Raw genomic sequence first — 16,462 nt, forward strand, 5'->3', positions numbered from 1 at the left:
TGACAGATCCAATCAACAAGTTTCAGTACAGATGGTTTCTGCATATTTTTAATTTATTCAGGCTTTTAAGGCTGATCAGAATGCCACATTTCAAATCGATCCAAATCCACTGTTTTCAGGGTATTAGTAACGCTGTGTTTTCATAATAAACTCTCTTAAAAGGTTTATTGTCAAAGCTTCTTTCAGGCATGCAGGGTAGGTTTTTGCCTTGAGCAGGATGTACCATCAGTGACCTCAAGCTGACATGCAGCTCTGCTCAGGGAGGGTGCCCTCCTGCCAGCGCATCAGTCAAGGCAACAGGAGCTGAGCCAAGCGAGAAGCTGCTCAGCATTTCAAATAAAAGCTCCAGAATTCATGCTATTATTTCTTTTTCCAGGTCACACTGTATCGTCAAAACCTGGGACACTTTGAATATATCCATACAACAAAATCTTCACAAGAGCCTCATGAGCCCTTTTGCTTGCTGCAGGACTACAAAACAACCCAGGCCCGGAGCTCAGAGCACCTTACTCCTGTGTCGCAGCACTCTCCAAACTATCAAGCTGCAGCAAGGTCTTTCACCACCTCATACCAGCACACTCTTCATACAGTCCCTCTGCTGCCTGCTCCTCATCTCACCTCATCCAGGGCATGTGTCCTCTCTCTGCTTATTCCCTCCTCCCTTTCTTCCTCGCCTGCTCTCTCTTCATTGCCTCTCAACCACTTACCAGAACCAGCCACAGCTGCACCTTGTCTACATCAACCAACCCACTGCCCCTGAAGCCAGCCCACAGCTGTATATTATCTATGCTAATTAACCCAGCTTCATTCCTCTACACTCCTGGACCATACTCCTGCCTTCAGAATCCTTCCGTAATCTTCCTAGTGCAGACACTTCACAGCTGAAACCGAGGTCAGGTCTGAACACTGCAGGTGTATATTTTTCAGATGAACTCTGAACTGACCCCTTCACACAGCACTGAACAGAGCTGCTGCCTTGTGTGATTCCCTGAAGCCTTACAGCCTCACTGTGTCCCAGACTATACAGTATAAATATAACAGTAAGTTACCCCAGACACAGCGATGGAAGGCACACACACAACAGAAGCAGCTCCAGCAGCCCTTGGGAAGCACCTGTTGAGTAGATGAGACTGATTCTCACAGCATGCTGCACCTTATTGCTACAGCTGAACCTTAAGTTTCCAAGCAGATTTTTTTGTTTTTTCCTAAATTCAACAATTATGTAGACAGCTTTTCCTCCTCCAGACTTGTAGATGCCTTGATGTTTCTAAAGATCCCTGCAAGGAATAACCTCAATGACAGCTCCATGAACAGGAAGGCATGTCCAATTAGTGCATAAGCACTGTGCAGTCTTCCTTTTCTTCTTGAAAGAATCTGTGAACTGCCATTTCTAAATGTCAGGTATGCACTCTGCACGTGCATTTGAGTAATGATCTTGGTTCATGCTTAGTCAAGGGCATTTAACACCTGGCATGGCAAGTTTTCATTGGCAGAAGGAGAGCATGGGTAGCTTAATCCTACCGATTAGAACAGATTATCTGGTGTTAGTATTGGGCCTCCTCGCACATCATCTTTTTGCCTACCTTTTTAAGGATAGATTTAATAAAAAAAAAAAAAAAAAAAAAAAAGAGACTGATTCAAAACTACCTCATGGAAACTATTTCCATTAGCCAAAGGGAAACTCTTGCTATTTCACTCCCACATAGAAATAAATCTCTACCAGCTGAAAACGTAGCCAGTCTTATCTTTCTTTATTCTCAACGTGAAACATTATACTGCTTTATAATGTTTCTTTGATTTTAAAGAAAAGTAAAATCAAAGCTCTGCATTTTCCTGATGTTCCTGAAACAAAACCTTCTTTTTCAAGTTATTGTATACTCACATTTCATTTACCTTCCAATACAACAGGATAGTACCACATATCTTAATGGTACATTTGAAATAGATTTCAAATGATTATTTAGATATTTATTAGATCCCTTAAGAATGGTTTAGAAAGAAACCTCATCGTTACCCATCTGTAGATGAACAAATTTAGAGCCCAAATCTAGAAATACTTGTTGAGAACCTTCACAGACAGTTTTGATAAGCACATGGAATACTCAAAGCTTAACTAGTGAATAACTATCTATACACACATTCAAATCCAAGATAAAAAGATAATTCAACAGAGTAAGAATGTGAAGGACATTCAAAAGAACTGATATGGATTTTATTTTTTTGCATAGTCAGTCGCTTTTGACACATGAATTGCCTGTTCTACTACTACTTGCCAGCCTACACCATGCTGGGAGGCCACAGAATACAGAAATCTGCCTGCATGGGGGGCTGATGCCCCAGAGCTTCCATAAGGGCTCCTTGGGATACACCACAGCTTGGAAATGGCTCAATTACTCTAGCAACGCAGTTACTCTGTACTCCATGACAAAAGTGTTACTTGAGCTCTTAGGAGCCAACAGCCAGGGAATCTCTTGCTCTTTGATTAGAAAGCATTGAGAATAACATTGGCAAAACTCTATAGCTGTCTAGGCAAATATACCCTTGAGGTGTACCTGTAGTGACAGTTGCCAGCTCTTGCAAGTTCACACAATGTAATTCAAGACAGTATCCAGGTGCAAACTATGGTCCTATCAGCTTACACCCAAGCTCATGTCTTGCTTTCATGTGCAGACACACCACTTTACAGCAGCTTGTCTGAACACCATAGCCACTGCAGGCATTCAGCACTCACCTTCAGACTTCTGCCTTGCTCAGAAGAAGTGTCCTGTGAAGTCTAGTCTCTTGTCCCTAGCACTTTTAAGCAAACTACTGAACTAGTTAGCTGGTTTAACAGACCTCAGACTACAAAGGTTTTTGAGATGAGGTAGGATTCTAATTAAATTAGACACCTCCACAGAAAATTACTGACCCTCAGAAGAGGGCTACATTTCTCTAATCCTTCAAAGGTACTTCTCGTGACTCAGATGAATTGGAGAGCAAGACCTTAATAGTGAATAAGCTGAGTTACAGACAAGCTTAGTAAATTAAAGGATACATCCCCATGACAAAGAAAAGGCATGATTGTTGCCTATATTGTTTAACTTAACTAACTGCTAAGCAGTAATAGGGAAGCTTCACCCTGTGTAGGCAACAATTATACACATTCTTCATGACCACTGAGCATAAACACTACTTGCCAGCACATGGTATAACCTTTTTTTTTTTTTCCACTGCCTCTTTTAACTAGATGAAGTAGGTCCAGATAACCCAAATGAGCAGGCACATGCAACAGTTACTCCAAGCCTTTGCACATCTACCCAAAGGTAGAGAAAGGAAGGGTGAGGTAGGCTTCATGGTACCACTTAATTGCCCCTTCCATTTACTCTCTTGGACTGTGCCAGTTTCCTGCTGCAAGAGATCTGATGCTGGTAATATCCAAACCAGGCGGCTTAAAGCTGTTTCACTTCCATCTAGAAAAACAACAGCAACCAAAGCATTGATATACCCAAAAGAAGCGTTGGTCTGAAAGACTACTCTAAAAATAACTGAATCTTTGAGGAAAGACAGCCTTCGAAGATGTCATCTTCCTCAGCAAAGGGAAGTAATCACAACCTAAATGTTCTTCATGGGAGTTGTTTTGAGAGCAGAGAAGGAAAAGGATGAAGGTGGCGTACCTGAACGGGGTGTATGCCTGGGGAAATGCCATAGGCAGTACTCCCAAAGATTTACCACCTTCTCCCTGCAAACACAACATCAGCAAAGATGGGAGTGTTTTTCTTCTGGTAGACACAAGTGGTAATCTGTGTCTTATGGGGACATGATAAAAATAAGCATTTACTCCTTTTAAAATGAAACAAAAAAAATATCTCAAGGGAAAGTCAACTAACACTGCTCCCCAATACAAGAAAATGTGGTTAGAAGTACTAAATAGCTGAACTTACAAAAAATGGTTCTGCTGGAAACAGAGCTACAGAAACATGATAAGGCTTTTCTACTTACATGAATACTATTTTCTCTTCCTTTTTATGGAAAATCATGACACTAGAGGATATTTTGCACTGAAAAAAACCATTTGAGTGTATTAGAAGTGTTAGGTGGCCAAGTTTACATACACTTAGCATTTACTGAGGTTACATTCACTAGAATGAACTCAACCACTATTAATGTAGATGCCCTCACTATTTGAGTACGATGCCAAGTCACAGTTCAGCAACACTCAACACATTATTTGGAAGATGTACTTTCAAAGAAGAAATCTTTACTTAAGCTTTAGGGCAGCTCATTAGTTCAGCCAAGAGATGTTAATCTTGTAATTCTTCCTCAAAAGTTCAGGATCTCCCTTAGGTTTACCTCACTGTATCAGTCACCATTACAAATGAATGCATGTAGAGAGAAAAATCAAAGTTAATTTAGCATGGATTGTTGTATCTTTTTTAAAAAAAGAATGTATTGATTAATTGTTTGGAAGATGAGTGGAAGTTATTCTGGCAGGTGACACAGGAAATATATGGCAGAAGCGGGGGACACACACCACACACAGGACATGCTACAATGCAATCGATGAATCCAGCTGAAACAGCCTAGCGCACAATTTGCCAAGTCAAGGGTGAAACAAAACATCAACACGCTGTAGCGTGTGCTTTAAGGCACTAACTCCCACCCCCCATCCCACTGGAAGCATTCTGAAACACTTTGAACCTTAAATCAATCTCCCCTTGCGTGACCTCTAACTCCTCCTGACTATGTGACCCTGGAGAAAGAAAGGTCAGTGGAATTATGCACTGCAGTCCATGAGCACAGCTGCAGACACCAGTACCGAGAAGGCAGGGCTAGAGGAAGGAAAAGGAAAAAGAGGGAGCTCAAAAGCAAATCTCTTGCCAAACAAGAATGATGCAAAGCATTTGCCACAGCTCTATTACTGGCTCCCTCATCAGCCACAACAATGAGATGAATTACTTGAAAAAAACTTTTCTAAAAACTTTTTTTTTTTTTAAAGCTCTGAATGAAAAACCCTCCCCACCCATAGTCTATGTTTCCTTGTTTGTTTAAAGGCCATATTCCCAAGGCTAGTAGATGAGCATATCTGCATATTAGGAGCCACAAAAACGTGCACAGGCACACTGAAGTGTAGTCTGTACAATTAAATTGCTACATATGCACAAATACACAGAGGATCTCTTTGGGAAACTATGGCAACCGCTAGTCCACCAAGTTGCAGTTCCCCCTTTGTCCCTACCTTTCTTTGCTCTTCTAGTCCTTCCCAACTTGGACAAGCAAAAGAATAAACAACAGTAATAATGAGGTCGGGATTGGACCTGCAACAAAGGAGCTGGAAAAGCAAAGAGACCTACTCACAAGCTTGAATCTGGAAATATTCTAAAGGAAACAAACTTTTCAGTAGAGCTGTACAACAGTGATGAATGGGATAGAGACAGCATGAACCTGGGATACAAAATCTCGCCTAGGAAACCAGGGTTAGAGTGCCCATAATGCCATTGAATCACTTGCTGGAGCACTGTCACAACTGACCTTTAATTTGGATGCCTCACATCTTTTTGTCCAGCTCAGATACTTAAGGCCTGATTTTCAGAATTGTGGAGCAACCCAAGCTCTCAGTCATTTTCCCACTGGAGTGTTGACACAGCCAAACATTTAGAAATTGCTCTAAGTATTTAAAAATAGAAAGACTACTATCCAAGTATCAAACTGTACATATCTCTTTTTCTATCCTAAATCAAACTTGGAAATCCTCTCAGGCCCTCTGTGAGGGTTATTGATGCTTATGAAGTCCTCTGGTATCCTCATATGGAGAGCCTGGTAGAACAACAAAGAATTCCCTCTTTTCATGTTTATATTTAGCTTCAGGGAGAACGGCCTCCTCATGTAATGTATATTGACATTTAGACCAAAAATGACGTGGACTGATATTAAATAACAGCAGAATTTTTCTACTTCATACAAGTCTGAACTATGGGCTTTTGCATATTTTTTTCAAGTGGCATTTGTACAGAAGTTTGTGCTGTAACAATGTGTCTTTTCTCTATCAGTTCTGTATCACATTTAACTTCCTTGCTTGATCAATAGATTACAAGAAAGTCACCTCCAAAACAAAAGGAATCATACCTCATCACTGGTTGCAGAGGAACATTATTAACCAAAGACAGCTTTTCCCGCTTGTGAACCTGGGAAAAACGCTACCTGTCTTTTCTACATAGGGGACATCACTTTGTATTCCTGAAATCTCGTGTTGTCGAATATATACATGTGTAAATATACTATGCCTCTGTCTTTGCATGCTCTTGAAATCTAAATTATGTAGAAGAGAAACCCAAACAGCTGCATCCCAATTGTTCTGAAAACCTCCCACCCACCTTTCACCTCCACTTTTCACTTAAAACTGGTTTCTTTGTAATCTTCTCTGAAGTCTTAGACAGCAACAGACTCAGTGTGAAGATGCCTAGAGACAAGTTTATGTGTACAGTGGGAGAAGAAAAGCAAAACCCTGTCTTTCAAGTCCATTTATCCAACCTTATGGCCACTCCTGGGAATGCAGAATCCCTTCAAAACAGAAAGGGACTGGCTATTTTTCCAGCCCTTTTTTAATGCACCATCAGGCAGGTTATAGTGTTTCCACACGTTCATTCTTCCCCACCCCCCCTCCCCCAACTTCTTGATGTGACATGTGCCAAAATGCTGGAGACTTCTTGCCCCTCCAAGGTGAGAACACTGCAATGCATTCTAGTTACCACTACTCTCATACACTGCCAGCTGCTATTGCTCCTGCTGATTTGTTTGTTTGAAGCAGTGTATCAAATTTTACCATCCAAAAACATTATTTAGCCCACGCTTTAAAGAAATCCTGCCTCACTCCTCTGACAGCCAACTGGCCTTGATGGCAAGGAGCAGTTCTCCTACCATGGTTGCCTTAGCTTAATCCAAAGAACACCGACAGAGCAGAATCAAAGCAAAATAAACTCTTTCGGGAGATGCACTGCTTTCAAGCTTTAATCTAATTCTGACCTGAATTTCGTTAGTAGTTAGAGGCAAACTGCTCGGACATCTTTTGCACATGAGAAGACAGACACTTACCCACCACAGTATTTTGAGGCAGAAAGGAGCCTGAAGTGCAGTTATCCGTTTTTATTATTGTATTGATATATCAATACTGTAATTATAAAACTTAATTTGGTTTTTCCCTGTCCTCAGTTTGTCCCCATACCATTTTCTCTTCTATTCCCTCTCATCTTTGCATTTCCTGCTAAATGCAGGCAGCATCCACAAAATGACACCATGCCTCACAGTTGTGGAAATGAAAGAGCATTTAGAAAAAGAGATTTAGCTTCAAAATTAGTTTTTGTTATCAACCTTACTTCTTTTATATCACTGTATGTCATTTGTATCAACTGACCCGATTCAGCCTGAGAAAGCATCCATGGGAGGACAGCTGACAACAAATCCTCTAGGACAGAGGGGACCAAACTACAGCTACTGCCCCATGTGCAACTCTTGGAGCAGTAGTTTGGAAAAGGATCCTGTGCCAGGGCTACTTTATGTCAATGTCAGAGCCATGCTGGGGATTATTTGCATTCCCTGTTACAGCAGAAAACAAGCCAGCAAATGTTACCAAGATGCAGAATTGCATCCCCTTGCATTTGCAGCCCAGATCTTTTCCCAAAAGAGAGCACCGATAGCCTGATCTCAGCCTGAGCCTTTTTTCCTGCCCCCGGACCCTCAGGACATACTGAAGGTATTTAGTGTTTCTTGGCCACCTAGAAGGTCTGGTGCGTGGGTTGGAAAGTCAGGTAGGCTGGCCACCCTGCTGTAATCCTTCCCCACACGCTAGTGCAGTTACTGTCACTTCAGCAGAAGACTCCAGAGAGCAACACAGATTTTATTAAAAAGCCCCAAATCTACAGTCGTAGATGGAATTACAAGACCTTCCAATACTTACAAGTATATGCAATTAAAGCCTATTACACAGAACTACACCTAAAATTCTTCCCAAGCCTTGCCTCTAGCTGGTAACAGTGAGTATTTTTACTAAGGAAATGGCAGTCACCGGTGGCCTTGAAGGCACTTGTCTGAATTTATCTAAGAGAAGAACTGATTTGCTGCAACTCTACTAAAAAACTCTCTAAACAACAACAAACAAGAAACAAACTGAACAGCTCAGAAATAGCTGGCCATTAAAATAATTGCCAGGCTCCTTTGCAAGTATCAGTTGGGAACGAGAAAGCTTCTTTCCCATGCTTGCAGTTGAAACATCCAAACCCTAAATAGGCACATCACTGATTAAAAACTAGAGTGCCAGATCCAGGCAGGTTGAGCTGGAACGGATCCAGGCTATAGGAACATGCCTCCAAAATCTCTGGTTCAAAAAGGAATTGAAAGAAGGACAGGAAAACAGAAACCAAACTTGAGCAGCTGGCTCAGGGAACTGCCTTTCCCTCTTTCAGTACACAGCAGTGCAAACCTACCTAGAGCTCAGCTGCTGCACAGCACCTCGCTTGGACATTTTCTAACAGCAGCAATACTCTACACTGGCATTTACACAGAGAAATGCCAGCTCTAACGTTGGGCTCTGTGTAATTAAGCTGAAATATGAAATGCTGTTCCAAAAGGAAAGGGCAGCTTTGATCAGGTAGAAGCCTAAGCATTATTTCCAAAGCCATTAAGAACCCATTTCTTGCCTTCTGACTTAAGAAGTATATTAAAGGTCTATGTTGTTTTGTTTTAGCTGTTAAGTCTGCAGGGGGTACAACTAGCAAACAGAGAACGTTTTGGTTATTTCTCCTGACTAAAAGATTGCATTTCCTAATTACATACTTTTCCCAGAAGGTTTGATTTAGTCTCAAGGTCAGTACAATATCACAGAACAGGTTGTGGGTGTTTGTTTTTTGTTTGTTGTTTTTGTTGTTTAAAAAAAAAAAAAAAAAAAAAAAAAAGAGAGAGAAGCCCCTTACCTGTGGCAGAGTGGAGACTCTCCAAGCTCCAGTATCTGGACAGGACGCCTCTCATCCCACCACCACCACACACCACCCCGCTGCTGTCTGAATCCGAACCCGGTGAGAGCCCAGAGCTTCCACTGCTACTGCAGTTTTCTCCACTGTGTGCCCCGCTGGACTCACTGGGGCACTGCTGGGTCCTCATGCAGGCAGGTAAGAGGGAGAGCCAGGGGCTCTGCTCTGCTGGGGGAGGAAATGGGCAAAGCGCTCCGTAGCTGCTCGCAGGGCAGCGGTACCTGGCAGTGCTGTCTGAGGACTGAGCTGGATTCCTATCCTCCTCTCGCTTGTCTCGATGCATCCTGACATCATAGGGGTCCACTAAGGAGGCTCCCTCTGTGGCAGCTCAACTGCTCTCAGCTGCAGCTCCTAGCAGCTGATTTTTATTAAAGCTGATTTCAAGGCATTAAAAAAAGCAGGGGTTGGACAGAGATCTTTCCTCCTAATTTAGCAGAAACGTCAGATTAAAAATAAATAAGTGGGAATAGTAGAATTTCATGCATTTTAAAAATGCCCAAGTGAGAGAGACCTTGTGTTATCTGCTTCCCCTGAGAACTCAAAAAGGACTTAACATATAAACTAATCATGTTTAGAACTGGCTGCGGCTGCTGCTATTAAGAAACTATTTTTGTAAGTCCTTAGAAAAAGAATTCAAAATTAAATCAAAGCCAGAAAAACACAGATTGAGATTTGGGGAGGTTGCAGCTGGGAGCTTTGAAAAAATCATTTAGCATCCACTTCCAGGCTGTAGACCTGGGTTGGTCCCTATTTCAGTGTGTGATCTTTGTAAGAGACTTCAGCCCCAAGTGAAACAACATTACTAACTACTTTTTAATCAGAAAGTTTTATATTCTTATTCCCTAACACATGAATCAGTGTGCCGCTACAAAAAGAATTCTGAACGAAAACTGATTTCCTGAAAATGCAGAAATACCTGTACCATTTAACAACAGCTTTGAGACACCACAAAGGTTTTATGATAAAGGACATTGCCAGACTGCCACTCTGCCAATAGCAGATTTGTCAAACTATCAAGATAATTTAAGAGTAGCCACATAGTTTGTACCATATGCAGCACAAAACATTATAAAACTTCTCATGCTAGTTACTACAGCAAGTGTAGGACCAGAACTAGACTGTTTCAGTGTGAGATCACCCAGGGCAGCTCAAAGTTAGACAGGTGAGACTTTGCAGCCAGGGGTTTGGACTGGAGGAACGGAGGAGCTCAGCTCCGCTAGCACAGGTGGGGGGGTGACAGCCACCCACGGGTGGGACGCAAAGGATCATGCTGGGAAATACCAAACTGCTCCTACCATTTACAAAGTGAATGCGTGCCTAGGCACCCAAACCCAATACTAGGAGCTTAATTTCACACAAGAATTGAAAATGCTTCTTTTACTATTTCTGTGTAAGCTAATTCTGTCTGAAGCCATGTTCTTATATGGCCACCACAGCATGCTGTGACAGACTTACCCCTTTGACTCTGCCTCACTATCTGTGCAATAGCCAGGTTATTTTATTGCAGTAAAACTTCTGTTTTACTAAGTATTTCCTAACAGAAAAAACCTTTGCCCTCCATCACTGCAGGTTATTACAAAGCATCCAACAACGCTGAACCAACTGTTAAGTCGTTAAAGGTTTCAGCTATTCCTTACAAGAGAGGTCTCTGCAGTAATAGCAAAAATAACATTTCTACAGTGTCTCAGTAACAAAAAAAATCTTTAATTATCTTCTGAATGTAGCTACTTAGACAAAAATATCTTCCTCTAATGCCTCCCAATACAGAAATGGAAATGTGTTCTCAATTTGACTGCAGTGGAACCACTCTTTTGCATTGATCTGGCCCTTCCGGGGCCTCCTAGAACTGCCTGCATCAAAGTACAAATGGAGAGAGACACTTCTTGCTCATAATGATGGGGCAGAAGGCAAGTTAAGCATTAACAACCAAGGTGAATGCAGCTGTTCTGTAGAGGTGGAGCACAGGGCATTTTGAACAGGGACAGTGCAGCTTTTCCGACAGGAAAGGTGCTAAGAAGAGGCTACAATTCAGTCCAAATTATGCTACATCTGCTCCCTGAAATCCGTGCTTGGCACACGAGAAGTAAGGAAACTCCACGTACCTGTATCTCTCCTTGACTGAACTACTAAACCTGACATTATTTACAGAGGCTCTGTAGCAACTGCCCTTGCCTGGGAGATCTCTGCCCTCAACCTGCTTAAATCACTCCATCTGTTCCTCTGCTAACCCTCCCATTCTGGACTGAATGCTCTTGGCAAATAGCAAAATATGTTTATTTAGTGCCACAGACGATAGTGCTGTAATCCTAGCTGAAGGTGCTACAGAAGTATGCATATTCTATTCATGTGCTGGATAGTCATTTTTAAATAGAATAGAAAGAGAAGAAAAATATTACAAAGCCAGTTTGTGGAAAGCATGACATTACATCAGAGTTGAAAACTGCAATCCATCACAGAGAAGTTCTATCTGACTGCAGACCTTTCTTTTTTTTTTTTTTTTGTTAAATCTACATAGATAATTTTTATCTGTGACACTAGAGAGAGTAGTCAGCTAAAACTGCTGTCAAACTCCAACTACAGATGAAGGATCTCATTGCACAGCCTGATCAATGTAATCAATGTAGTCAAGCCAGCTCGAGCCTTGGACAGCCTGATCCTAAACATCTGCTGGATTTTTTTGTCTCTGTTGGGTTCTCCTGTGGTCTCATAGCTTTGAAGAGCGATTGCCAGAATCATTAAGGATTTGCTAGGATCTTCTTTTATACTCTTTGCCCTATGGAAAGTTTTTATTCGTATGCTAAATCTTTCACCTCAGTAGCTAATACATACAATCCCACCCAACTTGCTAGGACAAATTTTCAGGAACTCAGCCATCACTTGGCCCAGCTTTTAAGGTTGGATGAAAATCTTTGAGTAAGCACATGTTATCAGAGACCTCACAGCACAAATACATGTGGCTGTGGTTAAACAGAATCAAGATTGACACAGCGGGTCTAATTTTGCTGTGATTCAGTACAAAGTGAAAAAATACAGTAGGCAACACGACTACTTTTTAGCCACTTGAATTCAATGGTACTTCCATGGGTTCATGAGGATACAACGGCCATTTCATACTACAGCTAAAATGATACACTGCTGCGCACTTGCATACCACTTTTTTCTGTGTCCCTTCAAGAACTAAAATGACAAAAATGGAATAAATAGCTCAGCTTGTTATTTCGCTGAACTACAGGACTGCTAAATATTTATAAGACATAATGAAATCCTGTTATTAAGCTAATATTTTCCCTCTTGAATAGATTTCTCCAGTGGCTGTCAAACATCTTCACATTAACTGTTGCCAAGTGTGAGCTTAACAGCCCATCTATAGCTGGGAAAAGAAGATGAAAGTTGGCCACGTGATGTTGAGTAAACAAACAGTCCCTCTGCCTCTGAGAAATACTTTCCGCTATACCAGCGAGGCCAGAGCATAACTCAGTATCACTAAGTGGTCAGTGTTTTCCAGACTATCCACAAAAGATTCAGCCTCTGAGAACTTGGCTTGCCTATCCTTACAGCTTGTGTGAGATTTCCAAGGCCACCAGCATGCTCAGCGTCAGTACACATCAGTCAGAATGAATTCATGCCTCTCTGGTTGGCATAACCAACACCCGCACTGTGGTAGAACTCCAGGGCATCTCTTGTAGATATCTGATAGCAGGAAATGGAAAAATCTCAGGCTGTTTAAATCTGACAAGACAGAGGGAAAGTTGCCAAAAAGATTCAGTCTGCATTTAAATAAAGATTTTAAATAATACAGGTTTAAGATCTGTGATACCATGCTACAAACGCGATCTTGTCACACACTAGTTACAAGTTTCTCCCTCTATGAGGATGACAAAGGCCGAAGGCTTACAGTTGTATGTTCATATGTGTGGCCCTATCCTAAACTTTCACAGATTGTCTGAGAGGTAGCATGGGGGAAACATCTGGGAGAAGGTGTAACAAGGGCAGGCACAAGAATAGAAAAGTCTCTAGCTGAGAAGCACAGACAGCGGCAAGAGTAGGGACTTCAAGGAACTACACCTCTAACTCTCAGACAACTGCCTGTGTCACCTTGTGATTGTCCACTGCTGAAAAGTCCCTTTAAAAAAGCTCAGAGATGACAGCACCTCCTCAGAAGAAGTTCCCTCTGCTCTACGCCTGGGAGATAGTAGCTCCCACACCCAGCTCGTCAGCCCAGCTGCTACATTCTCACAGCTGCATTCACTGTCCAAACAGCTTCCCAGACATGTCCCCAATTTTAGGCAACACCTTCAGGTTACCATAAACAGATATCAGGAGAAAGATGAGGAAGGAGATGATAGGCAAAATAGCCTAAAGAAAAACACGATGGTCCACTGCTTTAAACCAAAATCTTGCTATTCTACCACTGCTCACTCCAGTCCATTTTGGGCTCTTCCCTCTCACCCCTTTCCTGGGGCAACTCCTGGGTCAAAAGGTCTCTCAAGATCTTCAGAGGCTGCCAAAAAGCAGAACGACATTGCCATATCTACATTAAAAGTGGCTTGTTTCCTATGCTGGTCTTTCACTCTAGCTCAGCCTATTCAAACACTGCAGCAAACCAGGTGGTGAGGAGCAGATACATACCGCAAGGTACAAATGAAGATGCGGGCATAACCAGGCAACTAAAGGAAACGCACTTGATCTTCAACACTACCTGCCAAAGTGCATGGTGCAGCCAAGAAGGTCCTTCCAAAGTGTTCAAACGTTCCTGATGTTTGAACAAGACAGTTAACTTTACTAAGCTCGCAGGTGCATGTGTATGTGCACACGTATTAGTGGGGGTGTTCAGCCTCTACACTTCTTTGGAGGAGGCTCAAGACTCATTCGGTCTTCACTGAATCGGGAGATTAGCACCAGCTTAGCGGCTCTTTATTTCACAGATGTTAGAGCCACCTACTGGTTCCTTACAGTTTTATCAAGTGGCTGCTCTGGACAGAAGAGGCGACAGGATGGCAGTCTGCAAAACTTGATCAGCAACAAAAAGCACCTCGCTATGCCTGATCCCAGCTGCCGGGATACCCAAATAACAGGTCTGAGCCTGCCTCATTTCTCCTGGCATGACATAAAGGCAGAGAGCAGTGTCAGAGGAAGCTAATGAGCACAGCAGATACAACATTAAAATGAAGATCTCCCAGCACTTGCGGTATGCTCTAGTTGGGAACAGGTTGCCTCACCTAAAATAGCAAGTTTGTGCCCAGCTAAGCTCTTGCCCTCAGGCGACAGGTAGGTGCACCACAGAGGTCTCACAGCTACACATGGCACCTTCTGGGCTGGGATCATGACAGCCACCCTTTCATACCTGAAGAACTAGAGAGGGCACCAAAATACCCCATCCCTCACAGCCTCTGCAGCATTCCCTGCACGAGGTGACCCAGTACAGACTTTGGGAGTAAGAATTTTATCCAGATTTTCAATGTGGAAGTGTATAGTACCACTGCATATTGCACAGTACTTTCATATCCAGTGTCTTTTATGATTAAGGCATATGCTAGGATCATTAATACAAGTAGTTGCAGCTTTAGAGTTAGGAAACTTAAAATTAAATGGATTCATCATTTAATTTTATGTTTATTTTAAATGACCCACAGCTCTGTCAAAAGCAACAGGTATCACAACAAAGCTGTGCAAGAATCAAAGAGGGCATTCTGCTGCACGACTGCTGCCTCAAAGACATTCCCAATCCTTACACTGATCCAACAACTTGAAGAGTATTGCTTCAGTAATTCGCAGTTTTCTTCCCTTCCACATCCTACCACAGGAAGTACACATGCACACACTGATCACCTCCGAAATGCTTCACATGAAGCCCACCAGCAGCAGCTAGCAGAGACGGCTGTGGTAGAAGCATTACAGCGCTTCCTCTGTTGGTCAGTTTTCTCTCCCAGGAGCCTGGTTTTGGTGGTCAAAAAGGGGTTCTGCTGTATTTGATTTGTTTTGCTACATTTACACAGAAATTCTTGACACCCAGGCTTAGGCTGTGGTATCAAATTCACTTGTACCTACCTCAGGAATATTGTAGGAATTGTAGATGATTCAGATTTCATGCCAAATTCTAGATGGCATATAAACACATACAGCACTACCGCCTGGGCAATCTACATTTACTCCCCCTGTTCACTCTCCAAAATTCATATATATATTTTTTAAATCCCTCAGGTCCCTGTTGGGAACTATCATGAAATTTGTATCAGCTCAGACTCAGAATTTACTTCTATGACAGTGGCACTCAGAGATTTCAGCTAACGTCAGAGATGCATGGACAACTTGACAATGATAAGTTTCCACCTGGGATTTCCAAGGAGCAAAGCTGCATCTCTTTCAGTTCTGCCAAGGAGCTGGTCTTAAGTGTTGGGGCAACACCAGATGCTTGTGACAGCAAGTGATCAAAGCCCTCAGTGCTGAGAGAGCAGAGGCAGAGCTCTTGACATCAGGATAGTAAGTAGTTTGTTTTCTTATTTCCAGATCAAATCTCATGACTCTGTGCACAAGTTGTACGAAGTGTCAGAAAGTAAACCAGTTATGCTTGGCAAAATATTATGAACATTCAACTCTGACATAATTAGCACAATGTTATGGTCCCTTAATTAGATAATTCCAGTAGTGTTTAATCGATGGTACAAAGAGACTTTCTAAGGGAGAAATGGCCGCTTAGCACCCAACTGTGGTTGGCTTTTCCTGGCTTGATTCTTACCCACCAAACAACTCCTCTCCAGTCTGCTTTTCTTGTTCCACTCCAAAGTGCTATGATAGAGATATCTGCAAGGTTTGGGCAGGCACTGTCAGATGGAGAATTTAAAAACCTGGCAAAGATATGTCTGTTTAATAATCTGCGTGACTTACATTTTAATTCTGAGAAAGCATCAGTCATTGGAAAGGAAGCAGACATGATAACTTCATACACATTCCTCATGAAAATACAGCATACATGTTCCTTAAGATGATTTATTTAAAGTACAGGAAACTTCTAACTCTAGGGGCTCACTTGGTTGCTTTAGTGCCTAATTAGCATGTTGAGAGGAACCTCACCATACCCACCGTAGTGGTCTCCAGCAAACAAAGGCAGAGAGTCTGTTTCATCTGCAGAAACCTAATTCCAAGTTTGTGATATATATGACATCAACCTAGATGAGACAGAGTTCTCATGAGACAACACAATGTTTCTATATCAAGCAGACTACCATCACCATTAGTGATCTTTTCTCTGCTAGAAAGCTGACCACTGCCTTTAAACAGCACCCTGGTTATTCACTCAGGGAGAAAACAAACAAGAATATGAAAAGCACATGAAAGAATTAACTCTAAAGCAGATTTCTGCTCAGGCATGGATGCAGCATTCAACATAAATAGATTAGAATGCTTATCACATAGTTTCCATACTCAATACACCAAAGCTAAATTCTCTCAAAATTTATGTCCAA

General features: G+C 42.1%; 1 protein-coding gene across 4 annotated transcripts in view; it reads right to left on the reverse strand.

Annotated features, from left to right (window-relative positions):
• Positions 1-16,462, reverse strand: part of ARHGEF4 (Rho guanine nucleotide exchange factor 4) — a 229,055-nt gene that overhangs the window by 95,095 nt on the left and 117,498 nt on the right. The window contains exon 1 of one of the 4 annotated variants that reach the window (XM_037406136.1): positions 8,943-9,282. The exons of the other annotated variants lie outside the window; for them this stretch is intronic. Coding sequence (XP_037262033.1) covers positions 8,943-9,282 — 340 coding nt within the window. Of the gene's footprint in view, positions 1-8,942; positions 9,283-16,462 lie in introns of those variants that run through there. 4 annotated transcript variants of the gene reach the window in all.

Source organism: Falco rusticolus, chromosome 13 (assembly GCF_015220075.1).
Source record: "Falco rusticolus isolate bFalRus1 chromosome 13, bFalRus1.pri, whole genome shotgun sequence".
NCBI classification, from domain to species: Eukaryota; Metazoa; Chordata; class Aves; order Falconiformes; family Falconidae; genus Falco; species Falco rusticolus.